This window comes from Ammodytes marinus (assembly GCF_949987685.1).
Source record: "Ammodytes marinus genome assembly, chromosome: 22".
Lineage (NCBI taxonomy): Eukaryota > Metazoa > Chordata > Actinopteri > Uranoscopiformes > Ammodytidae > Ammodytes > Ammodytes marinus.
In genome coordinates this window covers 9,517,727-9,535,693 of record NC_137226.1, presented here as the reverse complement: position 1 = coordinate 9,535,693, position 17,967 = coordinate 9,517,727, and the positions used below count along the sequence as shown (strand labels likewise).

General features: G+C 42.7%; 1 protein-coding gene across 2 annotated transcripts in view; it reads right to left on the bottom strand.

Annotated features, from left to right (window-relative positions):
* The window catches only part of plxna4 (plexin A4), a 211,609-nt gene that overhangs the window by 173,106 nt on the left and 20,536 nt on the right, over positions 1-17,967 (bottom strand). For both annotated transcript variants that reach the window (XR_013845451.1, XM_080050959.1), the window contains exons 2-3: positions 14,350-15,698; positions 4,583-4,765 (exon numbers count right to left, since the gene is read on the bottom strand). Coding sequence is in view for 1 of the 2 variants with exons in the window: in XM_080050959.1 (XP_079907085.1) it covers positions 4,583-4,765; positions 14,350-15,594 (1,428 nt within the window). In the remaining variant the exon portion in view is untranslated. The remainder of the gene's footprint in view (positions 1-4,582; positions 4,766-14,349; positions 15,699-17,967) is intronic.

The following is a 17,967-nucleotide window of genomic DNA, read 5'->3' as shown; positions in this document are numbered from 1 at the left end:
TTAAATTATGACTGTAATAAGACAAAGAAACTACAATGCAGGACAATCTAAACTACGGTTAACTGATTGGACTACAAGGTCTAAATCGTTGCTCAGCTAAATCATACTGCAAAGGGAGTTAAAGGAAGAGTGGGGGGAAACAGAAGGAAAATTAAAGGAGAGATACATTGCGTGTGTGTGTGCGTGTGCGTGTGTGTGTGTGTGTGTGTGTGTGTGTGTGTGTGTGTGTGTGTGTGTGTGTGTGTGTGTGTGTGTGTGTGTGTGTGTGTGTGTGTGTGTGCGCGTGTGTGTGTGTGTGTGACGAGGAGGGAAGCCAAGAGTGAACGTTTGACCTTTCCCTTCCCAACAACACACACAAACCATTGGGCTTGTTTCCATCTTCCCTGACAAAGTTAAATGACAGATCTCTCTCTCTCTCTGTCTCTCTCTGTCTCTATGTTACTCCTGCAAGTCTTTTCTCCACTCCTCCAACCATTCATTCACCGCTCTTCATCCTCGCTTCCTTGTCACCTAAATTCCTCTCCATCTCTTTCCCCTGTCTTGTTTGTTTGCTTCTTCTCCCCTCTCTGTCTGACTGGAACCGATTGAAAAGTAATGGCTGTGGTTAAGAAGTGAAAGAATTGTCCAAACCCAACACCCCGCTCTTTGCATTTGGCCAAATGCTGACAAAAGCTCTTAGGAAAAGATGGTTTTTCTTCCCTTTTCTCTTTTTTCCCCCGTCGTTCCAAGAAGCATGCACGTCTGCTTTTTCAAACACTACTTTTGGCGGTGCTTCGTAGAAACAAGTTATATCTAGGACACACACCCACATACATGGATCCTCAGCTTCTTCGACTTCCCTGCCTTTGCATGACTTGCCTTGCTCATTTGTGCCTCTGTCTATGTCAAGTTCAAGGTTAGTTGCTCATCGTATTGAGCGCCAAAGCTCCCCCATTGGGAGGGACAGAGTGGAGATGCATTAGCACCTCGGCAGGTGGCCCTCAATCTCATCTCCTCCCTCTCTTTTCTCTCCACGTCTTCCCTCCACACCTCCCTCCCTTCCCCTAGTCCACCTCTACATCCGCGGCCCCCATGGAGGTAGCTGGCCAGCTTTTGTCCAGCAGTGTGTGTAGGTGTGAGTGTGTTCATTGATGCATACATGTGTGCTTATCTCAATAAGACCAAATGGTGGGCAGAGTGTGAGTATCCACACCGACGTGTACCTGTCATGCTAATGTGTAGCCTGACCAGATGACCATGAACTAAAGCAAAGCTTGCAGGGGGTTAAGGCTTTCCCCTTGACCTGCTGCTGTGCACTGACCTGCAGTAAACAGCTTTAAACCTTACCCAGCCACAGCCTTTTATCTCCATCACATCTCCATCTCCTAAAAGCCACACACCAACGCGCTCACACAAACTGACCGACAGACAGGCTGACAGAAGCCATATGGTCCATTCACTACCAATGGCAGGAGGTAGCCATCAAAGAGCTCTCGCGGCTACTCCATTCAGCCATGGACAGATAGATAGACGGAGGGAGGGAGAGTGATGAAAGGAAGAGGGCAAACAGAGGTGGAGAAAAAGAAGTGCGGGCAAATGCAGGCGAAGGAATAAGAGGAGAAGCGATAAGATGAGTGGTGAAGGGCAGAAAGGAAGAGGCATTCTATCAATTTCAAAAGAGCTAGACTTTAGTGACGTGGAAATGAAAAGGGTGAGAAGAAGGCATTGAGGTGGACAGATCATATGATCTGAGGGTTTTAAAACGTGTCTGCGGCAGTAAAGGCCAAGCATGGCTGTAAAAGTTGGTATGTACAGAAATCTACTCAACTGACAACTTGACAATGTTGACATCCAGATTATTAGACTGTGTCAATAGGGACTTTAGACAACACAGCCATTCAGCATCAGAAACATCCAAATGTCAGGTTCAGATTAAACTAATGTTGCCTGTAACATTGGTCACCGTGTCAAATTTGGTAATTTTAGAGTCTATAAAACTCTGTGTTCCTAATGGTTAAGTTTGACATGTCCTAGAAGAACATGTAGAAATCTTTCTGTCATGACATTGTGAGATTTGTCCCAGATATGGCATTGGCTGTCATCCGTTATGGCACAGGAGGACATTATACACGGGAGGAAACGATTAATTGCTGCACGCAATGCTGATGGTGATTCAACACCTATTGTCATTCCCGATCTGACTCTCAACGTCCTAAATCTGTCGGATGGGGCTATAATCAGGTTGACATCATGTAGCCTGGGCTATGAATGTGTGTGTGTGTGGTCTTGTGCTTCTGAGAAAAGACTTAAAAACCTATAGACCCTGATAGCAAAGTGAGGACATTTTGTGTGGCCCTTACACAGGCCTACATTACATGAAGAAACTCAAGGCTAATGCAGTCTAATCGCCAAATTCTGATTGTTACAGATAGATTTAGGGGTTGGAAAGAATAATGTTAATAATCTACCTGGATCAGTATAGAAGTATAAACATGTGTCGGTAGTCTGGTCAACAGGCCTCAAGTTATACTAGCAAAATGTTTACTCTCACCCACATAACATAAAAACTATTTCACAAGCAAATTGAATTTAGCTGGATGCCCAGCTTGACTTCATGATGTCATAAATGTGGGCCTGTAAACACAGGATTTAAGTCCATCCACTCTCTTTTACCATAATGCTGATATTTATTCTGGCTGACGTGTTAGTCACAGGATCATAAATAACAGTGGAGAAAAAAAGGGAAGAGTGAAATAGAGTGAGTGAGGGAAGACGTGAGAGAAAGCAGGAGGAGGGGGCAGCTGAGGAATGGAACAAGTAAGGTGGAGGAGTGAATATAAATCAACATCCATTAGCTGAGGGGTTATAAAGTCACTGATGAAGGAGGTGGACTGAAGCTCAGACCTTTTATTGTCTTGTTGTCGTCTTTTATTGCCTGTGATGTCATCTAATGGTATAGCGTTAACGACAGGGGAGGGGAAGTATGTAAGTGGGAGGGGAGGATTGGGTTGTAATGGGGCTGTGTGTGTACGACTACGTAAACGCATGATATCGATCCCCCTTTGTCTAAGATGTTTGGATTCTGTGGTTATTATTTTTTATGTTTGCTTTTAATATTCCATATGTGCACAATCTGATCTTCATTCATGTTGAGTTTGAATGAATTAAGCCAAGATTCTGCGTTTCTCTCAAGTAGCAATATGTAGTTTGGAGATGGATGTCTGGATAGAGTCCGATGCATGGAAAAGCATGAAGATAACCAAGACATTTTTTGAACACCCTGAGGAAATAACATTAAGAAATAAACAATTTCCCCTTCCTAAACGTACTTGCCGATATCCCAGATGAGCAGTAGGTATTTAATGATTATATTCATCCTACGTTTGAAATATCTGCATATGTTTAGGTCATTCTCCTATAACATGGAAAACTGCTGCCTTAACTAATATGCTCCTGTGTGGAACAAAACAACAAACACAAGAAAAACAAACAATGCAAAACATGGTACACTACTGCTGTCAGCTGTGTATTGGAAGAAAAACACCGGTTGCTTGCTCGAGTCTCAAATCACGTGAGGCTCAATAGCCTAGTCGCCCCAGAGTTCATCTTAACCATGACACTACAAGATATAACTGTGTGTGTGAGCCAGCACCCTACTATCCCACCTAGCAGCAGTGTATCATCCCATTAGCCCAGAAAGGGGCTGCCACATGGGAGAGGGCACAGGGGCACGAGGAAAGTCTAAGGTAGAAGCCACAACAGGCAAAACCCCAGCTTATCCAGTGCTGTGTTACTCTGAGGGGAGAAATCTTGTGTAACCAAGGGCTTTGCTGTCACACAGAATGTGACATGTTTTTCAAGGAAGAGAAGGTTTTGGTCAAAAACAATTCGACAAGAGCAATCAGCGCCCATTCCCTATAATCACTAAGGATTTTATTATAATCTAGATGTCTTGGTTTGATACAAAGTTAAGTGAATATCCTAATAAATTATTCTATTCTATTTCTGATGCCTAAATTTGCATCAAGAAACAAATGTCAGAAACTTTATCTAATCGATTCTGCAACATGCTGATCTGTGCTGTCTAGCAAGTTTTCCAACATGCTGATGTGAGCAACAATCTGCCCCTAGGGCTCTGGATTTTATACAAGTCCAAAGTGAAGGAAAAGTGCAGCGGATACTCCCCATACTGGGTGTATACAAGTGTATGTGTAAAATATGGTGCAGTGGATGAGGAGGATGTTGAGTGATACCAGATAGGCTTTGCTGTAGAAATAATAAACCCTCAGGGGTTTTCCTGATCCCCCTTCCTCAAACACACACACACACACACACACAATAGTGGAGTACACACTCCTTTCACTCTCCCTCTTTCATGCACACACACACACACACACACACACACACACACACACCTCTTCCTCCTGCAGACTCAGCTGATTTGCCTGAAAGTCAATCTGCCTTACTACTACTATTCTTCCCCCAATCCAGCAGTCCTCAATTCCCAGCCCTTACTCCTCATTGTGAAAGAGAGAAACCAAATCTCTGCCTTCACCAATTCAGCCAACTGTGCTGTCCTCCATCCAATTCTCCTGCTCCTTACCTTCTTGACACGTCCGCTTTTTGTGCCCACGAAGACCAGCGAGTGGTTCTTGTAGACGTAGGCGATGACTGAGCTCATTTTATCAACGGCGTCTGTGAAGAGAGGCTTGCCATGCACCATCTCAGACACACCCAATGGCGCGTTCATGTCCAGGCCACAGAAGTCATCATCAATGGTCAGGAGCTGCAGTACAAAAGAAAAGGAGAGATTATTATTACATAAGAAATCGAATTCAGTTTCCCTCATGAATAGCAGTAACACACATTTCTGACTACAGGTATAACATAAGGTGCACTGGCTCAGAGTGACCAACACTTAATCCATTCTTCTTTCTGCTGTGTGCCAAAGGGTGTCTCAATGGAGGAAGTTCTAAGGTTCAATTTAGGCAGAGTGTTGTACCAGTATTGGGCAAACCTACAAATGAACTGATTAAAATAGCAAAGATTGAGTCGAGTAATAATAAAAATTAAAAACAATATTTTGTGTCTGAAATTCATTTTATAAAGGCATGGATATAGATACAGGGAAGTTCAACAAGGGAGAAACAGTGTGTATGTAAGAGAATGTGTGAGCATTTGTATGCCTGTGTGCGTCTGCTGGTCCACATGCAAGAAACAGCAAACAGGCTAACAAGTAGGAGAGATATGAAGATGGGAGAAGACTGCAGTCAGGCTCTAGCTGTGTAATAGCGCCAGAGACTTCCCTGTCAGGCACAATTCCCCGCCGTCCACCCAATGCAACAGCGCAGAAATGCCAAAAAAAAAAAAAAGTGCAGAAATGCCAGTGCGGCAAGATATATTCAACGTGAAAGGATTGAAAGTGAACTGAGTGGGAAAAAATTGCTGCATTGTCACACTGAAACAAATCACTGCAATGCATCTAAATATACAGTATATGAAAAACAGAAATTGTGTTGGAAGACTACTTCAATCTGTTGATGGAGTTTCAATCTGTTATGCTTTGTGTATGGACATGCAGCTGTGATGTAGTGATTAAACCCAGATGTGCTTGTTTCATGTTTTGAGCCTTACCACATTTTGTGTTTGCATGTATGTTTTTTCCTGCCAGGGGCATATTCATACCAGTCAGTCACTGTGGGCAGAATGACTTATGGGTTTTGATAAGAGAATAATGGTTCCAGGGATTGGTCATTATTCCGTGGATATGGATGGAGTTGAAACACTGGGTTTGGGACTGTAGCAAGCATTGCTCTTGATTAATAGCCCTGCAGTGTGTTGGGTTGCTGCTGTGGGGATTTGCATTCATTCAATATGCACAGAAAATGTCACACAAGTCAGATGAGATGGTGAATATGAGTTATGAAATACAAATGTTGCAGAAATTACTCGAAGAAAAGCAATTCCATGCAGACTGATTTCAATGTCTAATTGAAGTCCTTTATGAATAGTATTGGTCTGATAGGAATGATTGTGTATGTACCACTTCAATATGAACATGTCAGGGAAAGCAAAACAAGGTGGTAAAAGTTTAACTTTAAGATCATAACAAATGACCTGTGTCTTCCATAGAAACATCCTTATATGCAACCAAAAAACTAACATAAGACTAAATTTAGCATGCACCAATAAGATATGGACTATCATTTTGGTTAAAACCTAAAGAAACAGTTATCTAGTGGTTTGAGCAGTCAGAGATGGGATGCTCTGGGGGGCAGAGGGTCTTCTGAGTGTCTATTTTTTCAACTGAGAGTGCACCCCCTGGGCTATCGATCAATTTTGTGAGCGAAAGTGTCTTTTCACAACCTTTCACTAAAGGCCGTCATCATAAGAAGCCCCAGACTGAGCCACAAGAGGAAATATGAGGCTCTGCTTTCATTAGACAAATGGAACGCTGCTAGTCTAGGCCACAAAAAGCTTCAGGCTATTGCGTGGGGGGTTAATATGAAGTGGTGTGAATGATCGATAGCCATGACATGAATTTGGGTCAAGATCATGTCATATGGTTAGAGAGTTGTGATGAGGGTGAAAAGGAGCACGGCCAAAGATAGACAAAGGAAGGTGGCAATGGTAGATAAACAATGCAAGACTCCGATGTCAAAGATGAATATTGGTGCACGAAAGAAACATTAAAGTGGAGACATTTTTCCTCCTATTTGCGCTACCCTTTCTCCCCTCCCCCACCCCCGACCTTTTCAGAATGAGCCGCTGTCAAGAATGTTCTCTCTGTCCTACAAGTCTTGCGGTTGCTCACCGTTAGATAAATGGCGCTCTGATGAGAACCGGGGTCAGTTTGTAAAATCACAGTGAAATATCCCTCTGGTTAGCAGTGTAACTCTACCCGTCTTCCTGAGACAACGACTCATAATAGGCACAATATCTCTTCCTTTCTGGCGTACAAACCAGAAAGCTGATCTCCATTGGCGTCCACTTACTCACCTTGTCCCCAATCACCAGTTAAATATGTTTTTTCTATCAATTATTTTACATATTCTTTGGTTGTTTTATCATTAAAAAATGTATAATCCATTTACAGAATCCATCTGTTTCTGTCGACACCACAACAGTTTACGTGTGTCTGCGTCATAATGCATGTGTAAGAAGGGAATGTTTTTGAATAAGTGTGTCCATACATGTGTGTATTTCCATCTCCTGTCACTGACACGTTGTATTATTTCTCCTGGTTGCCAATCACAGCTACAATCTCAATGTCATTCTGAAATCTAATGAAATACACAGTCTGTCAGCCCTCGCAGGAAGCAGACACATTTTCATCACGCCACCACCAAAACATGGCACTTGTAGCTGTGATGCCGTAGGCGTCTCTAGTCAGAAGAACACAGAGGAATATCAAAGTAGCCCCTTGACATTGTCTGCCAATAAGACACTGCTGTCACTGCCTCTTTCACATTTTATGCCCCTTTTCTTTCTTTCAACCCATCCCATTAATGCATTTTTTTTAAAACTCAGAATATTACCATTTCTCCTTGGTTTTCCTTTCAATCATTTCTGTATTAACTGTTGATGGCCAGTGCTTCACAAGTTGTCCAAGCACTGGCAAACACTGAATATGTGTAGACCTTGAGGAAGTTTTTTATTTTATTTTTTATATCTTTCTCTTTTATCTTCCAAGGATCTCACTCACAAGATCGTTGTATGAACAGATTGGATTTGATTAATTTCTCTATAGACACCAATTTTAAATGGTGGTAGGACCAGGAATTAAGAACTTTAATTCCCAAATGGTGCCCACCCCTTAGGAGATATATAATTGGTAGAAACAAGCCACAAAAGGACTGCTGTCCTTCATTAAGACTATTTGGGCGTTCACTTGTGCAAACAGATTGCTCTCAATTGATCCAATTTAAGCTGAAATACGACTTTTATTTTCCTCCTATTCAAATTTCTAAGAGAACATGAAGGCTGAAAAGACACTATTAAAACTCCCCCATCCCAAAGATGGTATTACTACGAGGAACAATGATTATTTGTAGAAATACCATTATTTGTTCACAGCTCAATATGTGTGAACAATCACTTCTAGGTTCATAATGACTAACAACCCAAATGACCTAACGACAAATGAATTCTTGCTCAGGTCTGGTAGGTATGTCAGCAGCGTAGTAGAAACAGAGGATAAAGACAGGGGGTCCCTCCCTAAAGACGAAGCGACAGGAGCGCAGAGTCTCCGTATTTGGGCAGAGGCCAGGCACTGAGGCAGAATCAGGTCACTCTCAGCAATATCCATCTCTGTGCTTGTGTTTGCCTGCCAGCAGCAGCACAAAGAGAGCTCTCTTCTGGACTGTGCAGAGGGATCAGCAGATACAGAGTGGCAAGAAAGAGAGGGGGCAGTGGGCGCACGCGGAAAAAGAGAGAGAGAGAGAATTGCTCAATGCGATTAGTGGGGAGTGAAAGAGATACGCTCTCCGACGCTCTCTGATGTATGGCCTAATCTGGGCTTGTCCTGTTGTGAGGGCCCGTTCCCATTGGCTGCTAGTTCACCAAGTTAATGATACACATTAAGAGTCTTATTTTTTCTTTTGCACTTGGAGCTATTCCTTTTAATTGTGGTTATTATAAGCCAGTTTTAATGTCATTTTTCTCCAATCCATTTCAGTATAGTGATCCTGCCCTATGTTTTCCATTGTAAAAAGTCTTCACAAAACATTCGTCATTTAGGATTAGCTTGTTTTTACTGTATAGTTGTTGGTGATAACATTGGAGTACTTGTAGAAGAAAGACTGGAAGGGTAAAATCTCCCCAAGTGCTCCCTCTCTGTATAATTAGCCACTTATAAATCTAGTATTTTCTCTAACCCTACTGTGCTAAATGACGGACCTGCCAGGATGATTGGCGGCACTTGAGTAGTGTGTCATGACTAAGTGGGTTTGCAGTGTTCATTGTAAGATATAATGTCAACATTCAATTTAACTATACTAACACATTGTCTGCATGACTCCTGCAGCAACTCTGAGTCACTTGAATTTAAGCATAAAACGGTATTTATTACTTTAGCTAGTTCACTATGATTGGAAATGATCTAGGCTCTAATCTTTTAAGGGAATCATTTGCTGGATACTGAATTTGTATTCCCTATGTGTATTCAATTTAACTCAACCTATCTTTCTTATTGTACTAGTATATGGCAGCAGACAAATTAGAATGACATGGCTTAGTGTTGATTTATGCAGCATGTGTTTATGTCTCTCCTCTGTCTGACTTTCTCTGTGATCTGCTTAAACTAGTGGAAAGTGGAAGGATCACATCTGGCACTGTTTTTATTTTGCTAAAACCTTTGAGTCTTCAAGTTTAATGAAGCTCAACCCTTCATTTGTTTGTGTGCCTGTGAGTAAGAGAGTGTCTACTTTTGTGTGTGTGTGTGTGTGTGTGTGTGTGTGTGTGTGTGTGTGTGTGTGTGTGATGTGTGTATCAGATGGACCACTAGCTACCATCCATGGTGCCCTCCATCACACTAGCAATACATGACAGAACACACACGCCCGCGCGCGCGTGTGCGCACACACACACACACACACACACACACACACACACACACACACACACACACACACACACACACGTTGAGATGTGCGCTGCACATTTCATTTCCCACTTGTGTCCTGCTGTCTCCATAAAATGTTTTCGTATTTCTCTCTTCACAAAATCTGTTTTGGAAACTGTCCAACCCTTTAACCAATTGAGTCATCTGAGGGTTCTAGTGCTTTTAAATGCCTGCTCCAGGCAGAAACAGAATGAGTGAGATGCAGAATGACCGAGAAGTAGTAAAGCCACAGCATCCAAGCATTGATGGTCAAATGCTCTTATAAACAAACATGATAATATTGTTATAAAATGTGTACAAATATATTACCATGAGCGCAAAATGCAGTTAATGTGTAAATTAGTGAGGCATAAATATAACTGGCTGGCAAGATAACTAAACATGAGGATGTAAAATGAAGCATGTGCTTATCAAACACAAAATATAACAGTTTTATGGGAGATGGATGGTATGTGGATACCAAACGCATTCTATGATAGGATTTATTATTTCTATGAAAACAGGCTAAAGTGAGAAATAGAATTCTTGCTCTTAAAAACCAAGTGTGCAGTTTATCGTCTTGGTAAGAGCAGGAGTCATTGCAAATCCATTTCTAATGGCTTGGGTTCAGTGCTCTTTGCTGTTCTGTTTAAGCCTCCGCAGGGCATTCCAAAAGAGAGAAAAAAAAAATTCGCAGCACTATGACTGAATCGTGCTCAACATTCAGTTTGAATGCTCAAGTGTCAACACGAAGTACAAGAGCTGTCAGCGAGTAGATTTAACTTAGCCTTTGTTCGGTGCCCTGGGGACTGTTTTGAAAACCAGTCACAATCATTAGAATTGAAGAATGAATGAATATATTTGGACACACACACAGGGCTGGTTCAGAGCCTGACATGAATGTCATCTTGGGGAAGATGTACCATCAATGTTAGCAGATCAGTGTAGTGAAAGAACATTGAATGTGGACTGAAGTAGTGAGTAATAGCATATTTATACTAAACAATGCTGGACATTGCAGCAAATGTGTAGTTATAAGAGTGAGTAAACTATGCAAACTTCTTAGGGTGTGCCTATTTGAGTTTTCACTTGGCAGCTTTCAATTTTAGGAGGCACACTTTGACAAGTAAGTTATAGTTTGTTCCTCCACGTTTGCAGATACTTGCACCTGCCAGCCATTAGCTATGCAGCCATCAGAGTATAGTGGAAGAAGCGGGAGACATTTGTTTAATCACAGAATAATGATATTGTGATGGATTCTGACCTTCAGTAAGTGTTATCATGTATGGAGATTTAATTAGTGAGCCAGCCAGCAAGAACGATAGCGGATCTATGGATGGAGTGGGGTGAAGTGGGGAAGGGGGGAGGCAGTCTGGATGTTCTTAATGAATCTACTAGCCGTTCCCTTCCTGAGGATGTGGCCTAGACTGACTCATCAGCAGCAGCAGAAAGCACTGATTAAGCTCCGCAATCAGCAAGACGAGGAATGGAGATGGTCAGCAAAGGAGACAGCACCATTCACCATTCACACAAGAGCAAAATAGAAGAAAGAAAAACTGTCAATAACATGTACAATGTGCATGTTGGGAGGGCAGAGAATGTCAATTGGAAACAGTTCCTTTCAAGTGGCGAAGAGAGATCAAGAAAAAGACGCAAAGAAACAGTGGCGGCTGAGTAGAATAATCTAATTAGTCGGAGTGAATTCAGAATGTGAATTCGATAGCACATGACAAATGTGGAAGAAAAGCCCGTGGCATGTTAGTTAATGACATGTAATTAATGATCATTAGCAAAAAGGATGAGGGGACGGCCGTGGCCTGTCAGGGACTTAAAGGCGACCTTGTCATTTTCTCATCCGTGTTTAGAGGGGGGTGAGCCAGAGACTGTACTTTATGGTGTGCTTATGGGAAGCATTTAAAAGAGGCAATAACGGGGAAAGATAGACAGGCTCAAGGAGGGGCAGAATAACAGAGAATGAAAGGATGTGATGGTGGCATCTATTTTCATATGAACGTGAAGAGAAGGACAGGGAGAAGGAGAGAAGAGCAGCACAGACAGTGAGCAATGAATCAGAGATGCGAGAGGAGCGAGTGAATTTATTGCGATCCCGCCGTTTTTGTTGTTCTGTTTTTTTTCTGCTGACACAGTGAACATGGAGGGGAGCAGGCAGCGTTTTTTTTTTATAGGTCACATGCCACTTCACAATGATCTATGGATGCAGGCCCTTTGCAGACTTATACTGTTGAGCACGCATTATGTGGCTCAGCCGAGCGTGGCCGTTTGGGGGAAGAGAGGAAGCATCCCCTTTTTACTCCCTCTCTTAACCATCTATCCTCTCTACTGCTCACTCACCCATCATTTCGTGCTCCATACATACTTTCTTCTCAACTGCTCCCCTCTTTTAATCTCTCCCACTCCGACTGAAAGCCTCTTAAAAGGTGGTGTAAAGCAACAAAGGTCTGATGGCATGTGTCCGGTAAATGTATTGTACACTTGTGTCCTTCAACATGAACACAAAACTTACTTTGATGATTACATTTTTTTTTATAAGAAATGGAAGGAGAAAGTTCAAACTAGCTGCTTACATGGGCCAGCGCCATTTATGCTTTACTCTACTTTGCACTGGACAAAGTCATTTAAGATGTATTTTAAAGAATTGTGGTCAACAAAAATCTTGTTGACTTCTCTGAGCAGCGTTGTTTGGCATGTTCAAGAAAGCAAATAAACATGTGTGTGTATGTGTTTGTGTGTATGTGTGTGTGTGTGTGTGTGTGTGTGTGTGTGTGTGTGTGTGTGTGTGTGTGTGTGTGTGTGTGTGTGTGTGTGTGTGTGTGTGTGTGCGTGCGTGTGTGTGTGTGTGCTGCAAGTTGTGCCTAAGCAGCCTCTCTACACCCAAGGGAAGCATGAAGATGTGAATGATGACTTTAAACTACATTTTGGATGATATCGGAGACAGGGTGCTCCAAGCCATGCATCATTTAAAGCAGCAAAGGAATTAATCAGACTAACAACCACAGATTCATAAAAGAAGATCAACCATCGAGTTAGCCCACAACTCTATATCTAAACATGTAACATGTCGTCTTTGTGAAAAGCACTCATGGGAAATATACTGTATATGACTTCTATTTACATTTCTAATTTATTAAGGATCAAGGAATATGCTTCTGGTTTATGTGTTTGTTTGTTTGTCGAGTACTTAATGATATCTTATTTAGAGCTGTAGCATCAACTCTACTCAAGAATCAACTGATCTACATTTTAATAAATTACCTAACAGGCCTTTCCTATAACAATGTATCTATTGCAACTATTGTACTTTAACAAAAGCTCTCTCCCTTAAAAGTCCCTGTCACCACCTCTACAGTAGCCATTCTTAGAAGTATGGTGTTGCACGTGTGTGTGAATGTGTGTGTGAGTGTGTGTGTGTCAGAACTCATCTATCTCCTGCAGAGTCCACCGTCACTTGTTCAGCAGGGTCTAATTTATGCGGTGGTGATAGTGTGGCGCAATGCTGAAATGGCATCATTCCTCAGTGCTAACCCCTGTGTGCTCCCTCACACTTCCTCTCTCCCTTGCTGACAGCTCCAACCTAGCCATGATTTATCAGGCCCTCAAGAGGCAGACAAAGGCGCCCCGGAACGCGTGCCGTGCCAGAGACGGTATAATAGATAAAACACTGTGATTCTACAACCAAACACATGAGAGGGTCAACTTCATAATGTCTCCAGATAGTGCATGGCTTTAAGGTCAGCACAATATGGACTGAGCAGCAGTAAGAGGATCAAATTTATGATTCTGAAATATGACCATGACCAAGTGATCCAAATCTTATTGCAAATATCTGTGGCTGTATAAATTTGTAGCTGTTAAAAGATAATAAGGATGACACTATTGGGTATTGCAATGATTGTATTTACTGGAAAAACATTTGTTTTTTTTAACACCAGTATAGACATTTAGTTACAAAATAATCTACTATGGATTCAAATACAAATTTTTTCAACCAACAATTTAAACTACACCACAGACCAGAGCGAGTCTGATATTTTAATCCATTATCTACACTTTCCTGAACGCAAAAATTGCATTTATTGAGGTTAGCAGGTTTTCCTAATAACGTAATATGAGATTTAAAAAAAGCATGAAACAGCCTCGGCTGCTTGTGAAGACGGTCTAAACACGTAACCCAATTTAATCTCGTTTCTGTATGTTCACAAAGTGAGAAATCAAATGAACTGAATCAGTGAATTTGTAATGCTGTTAGAGAGAATGGAATTATGGTAATTTGGCCTAGCATGCAACTGCATTGTTTAAAAGGGTGAGCGGCTTAGAAGAGGCAGTGGATCGTTAATATATCATCGTAATGGGATGGAGCATGAACCCACCCAAGAACAGTGTTCATGAAGGCCTCCCTCAGCGAACCCATGCTCATTATATTAAACATGTGGAAGAGCCTTCACAACTCATTTTACTTCAGAAACGCTCACCTAGTGTCCCGCATTAGAAATATTTAAACAATAAGAAATTGTTGATTTTTTTTTTTTTATAAAATTTTGTTAATCAAATGGGTTGCATACATTCTTCTTTAAACACAAACAGTAATGCTCAACACCAGCGTTTCTGGTAGATTAGATGTTAGTAGATAATGTGCAAACTTGTGAAAGCAAATGTGTGAAAAACGATGAATATAGTATATATTAACCCAATAATGTCGTTCATGTATGTGTGTGTGTGTGTGTGTGCGTGCGTGCGTGTGTTGTACTCACAGCACTGCTGCAGGGGATATCTTTGACTTTGAGCCAGGCCAGGTCCAATGTGCCCTCTCCCTTGTAGCAGGACTGAAGCCTCTCCTTGATCTTCTCGTTGATCTTGCGCAGAGAGAAGACACACAGAGCAGAGTCCTGTGAAGCTTGGCGTGGACGTCTCTTTTGGCCTTTGGAGAAGACAGCAAACAGAACGTCATCATCCGGTGACACATCTAGTGAGCGTGCCAGGATAGCACCAGCTTTGGACAGGTAGGCCGCCTCCAGCAATCTGTACTCCACATTGCCACTTATGCATCCAATAGGCACCTCCACATAGGAGTTGAAGGCAGTGTCTGCCTTGCAAAGGCGGACTATCTTGGAGGTGAAGACCTGTTCCCGACCAGTAGAGGAGGACCCAGTGGTAGGTCCACCCCCCATTTCAGGCTGCAAAGTCAGGAAGTAGACAAAGTTCCCACTGGCAAAGCCATAGATGTAGTATATGTCAAAGTCTGGGATGACAGTGAAGGTGTCTGAAGGGATCTTAATCATAGAGGCCACAAACTCATCATGGAAGACGTAGGCAAACATGCCATCCTCCTCTGAGTTTCTGGCCAACTTTCGGCTAGAGATGGTAGGGAAGTACTCTGGCTTGCCATCCACTGCTGTGGCAACAAACAGCATGTCTGGAGAGGCATTGCCATATGACACAATGACACCAAACACAGCTCCACTCTCATTGACACCAGAGAGGTAGTGTTCCTTCTTATGGAAGGGCTCTCCCAGTTTGAAGAGGTCATCCAGGCGGAGGAGTTTGCAGATGCCCTGGTAGAGGCTGCCACAGGCCAGCAGCCGGTTCTCCCGATAGTCCATCAGAAGCATTTTGTTGACATTGTTGGTGAGTGTCAGAGGCTCACTGCAGGGCTGGACAATGCGTGGTGGGTAGCACTTACGGTTGTCTTCATCTGGTCCAGTCTCATGGGACACCTGGACCTCTAGGTCAGGAGACAGTTTGTATATGCGATTGACGGCTCCCAAATAAACATTGCCGTTGCGATAATCCACCGCCAGATGGTTGAATGTCCACTCAGGGTTCTCAGCCTGAAATGATGCATACTCATCCTCCTCAAGGGACGCTGTGATGACCTGGGAGCCGGCACTGTGGGCCTGCGGGGCCTGCACCACTGTCTGTGATGTGACAGGAAGCACCAGACTAGACAGGAAGCAGCAGACAGAGAAGCAGGTCCGTATCCTGGTGAGGAAGGTCATGGCTGTGCTCAGGCTGGGAGTGGTGAGGAGAGGGAAGGAGGCACAGGCCAGTACGCTCTGCCAATCAGGATCAAGCCTCTCTTGAGATGGAGGACATTATGTTCCTGAATGGGGAAAAGACAAAACACAGTGAAAACCAGCACCATGAGCACAAACTTCACTGACAAATTACCATAAATTCACGGCAACTGTCATGGTACATGACTGATACAATATGCATATGAAGACTATTATGTGATGTATGACACTGTAGAGGTTTCAAAGGCAGTGTGCAGCGAGAGCTTTAACCAAAAGGATCAGTGGATGGATGGAGGAAAAGGACAGAGGAGGAGAAGTAATGCACTGTCTCAGAGGAGGTGATCAGCATGGCTCTGCACCATCTCTCTGCATGGACTCGTGGCCCCTCCATGCCCCCGCTTGCATTTCTGCTTCAGCCGCTATGCACCTAATTGATTCTCCCCTTGGAGTAGCAATTTGCATGCTTTGGCGATTTCTCTCTTTTCTCCCAATAGGGCAGCTCACCTGCTGACAATGCTAGCAGAGAGCAAAGGACCGTCTATCTCTTTTTAACACGCACATGCACACACACAAAAACACACACACACACACACACACACACACACACAAAGCAGGAGGTTTATGGGCAGTAGAGGAACAATTAGGGAGGTTTTGCAAGTGGTTGCAGAAATATGCTTCCCCATAGTCCTCAGGTCATTTGCAAAGTCTCAGCATTACACATACAACCATCGCACGCACACACACACACACACACACACACACACACACACACACACACACACACACACACACACACACACACACACACACACACACACACACACACACACACACACACACACACACACACACACACACACACACACACACACACACACACGCTACTAAGTGTAAAACCAGGCCAATTAAATCAAACTTGTGTACATGGTCGGTAGAACTGTTATATCTATACTGTCTAGGGCCCAGCACACAGTAAGACAAACACTATCAAGAGAAAAGACAGCATAAATCTAAACATGCTCGTCCTCTGTGTTTGTCGCCAGCTCATTAGACCACTGAAGTAGCAAGCTAGAATCCAGGTATTACTTTTACACACACTGAAACACAAGAGTTGAATTTTCCAAACACCTACTCAAATCTTATCTTTGACTGGAAATCCACAGTATTATTCTGCTAAAGCTGTTAACTTAAAAATTATGTGTTTTGACATGAAAGTAGTGAAAGCAATAGCAGGATCAAATAAATACAAATAAATGTAAAACAATATGCACGCTATTCTGCTAGAGGCACAGGGTGGAGACAGTAAGAACTTTGAAGTGTCCCTCATAGTAAAGCTATGCAAATCTCCATCAGCAAAACAGACATTTTATTGAAAAATGTCTGTTAAAAGCCTATTAAAAATACAAACAAGTACTTTTTCAACCATCTTCACTGATGGCGTAATATTCCGTCTATAATTTTTGCTATTATAATAATTTAAAGGAATAAGTATTTCACTAGGACCCATAGTAGTATGGGGGGATACTGGACATTATCCAACCACACATCTCTCTTCTCATTGTGGTGCTGTCAAATGCAACCTTCGTACAATCTCACCAATCTCCCTTACGAGATGTAAGGCAGAGAGAGAGAGAGAGAGAGAGAGAGAGAGAGAGAGAGAGAGAGAGAGAGAGAGAGAGAGAGAGAGAGAGAGAGAGAGAGAGAGAGAGAGAGAGAGAGAAAGAGGTGGGGAGGGGAGAGAGCAAACATCCTATCAACATATGATAAGAGGACCAGAGAGGCTGATGAGAGGGATAAAAAAATGATACATAGATAGTAAAGGTGATGTGTGTTGAAATGTATGAGTTTTTGTGCATGGATTAGAGTGAGTCAAAAGAGTGAGTGATCATTCCCATAGCTAGGCCACAGGCAGAACAGTGGTGGAGCGAGAGAAGGGCTTTGGACAAAATAATTGAAACCATTTGAATATTATAAATTTACCCTGCAGTAAATATTCAAAGCGCTAAACACACTGTTCCAAAAAGAGTGTGGGATGACCACATTTGGGAGCTTGAAAAAGAAAATGTTGTTTGGTATTTGCTGCAGGGCAGTTGGAGTGAAAGTGGTTTCTGCTTTTGTGTCTACCCAATAAAGAGGAGTGAGTGTAAGAAAGCGAGACGGCAGGAAGGGGGCTTTAGAGGAAGGAGCTAGTAGAAGCTATTGCAGGTACTTGAGGAGTAATGACAGGGCAATGAGCCCATAATGTTCCTCTAAAAATAAAAAGGGGAACTGCATATTAATCTCACACTGTGAACCGCACTGGAGCTCCCACCTATCATTTACCTAGCGGGAGGGACGGCCATAACAAATCCTTCC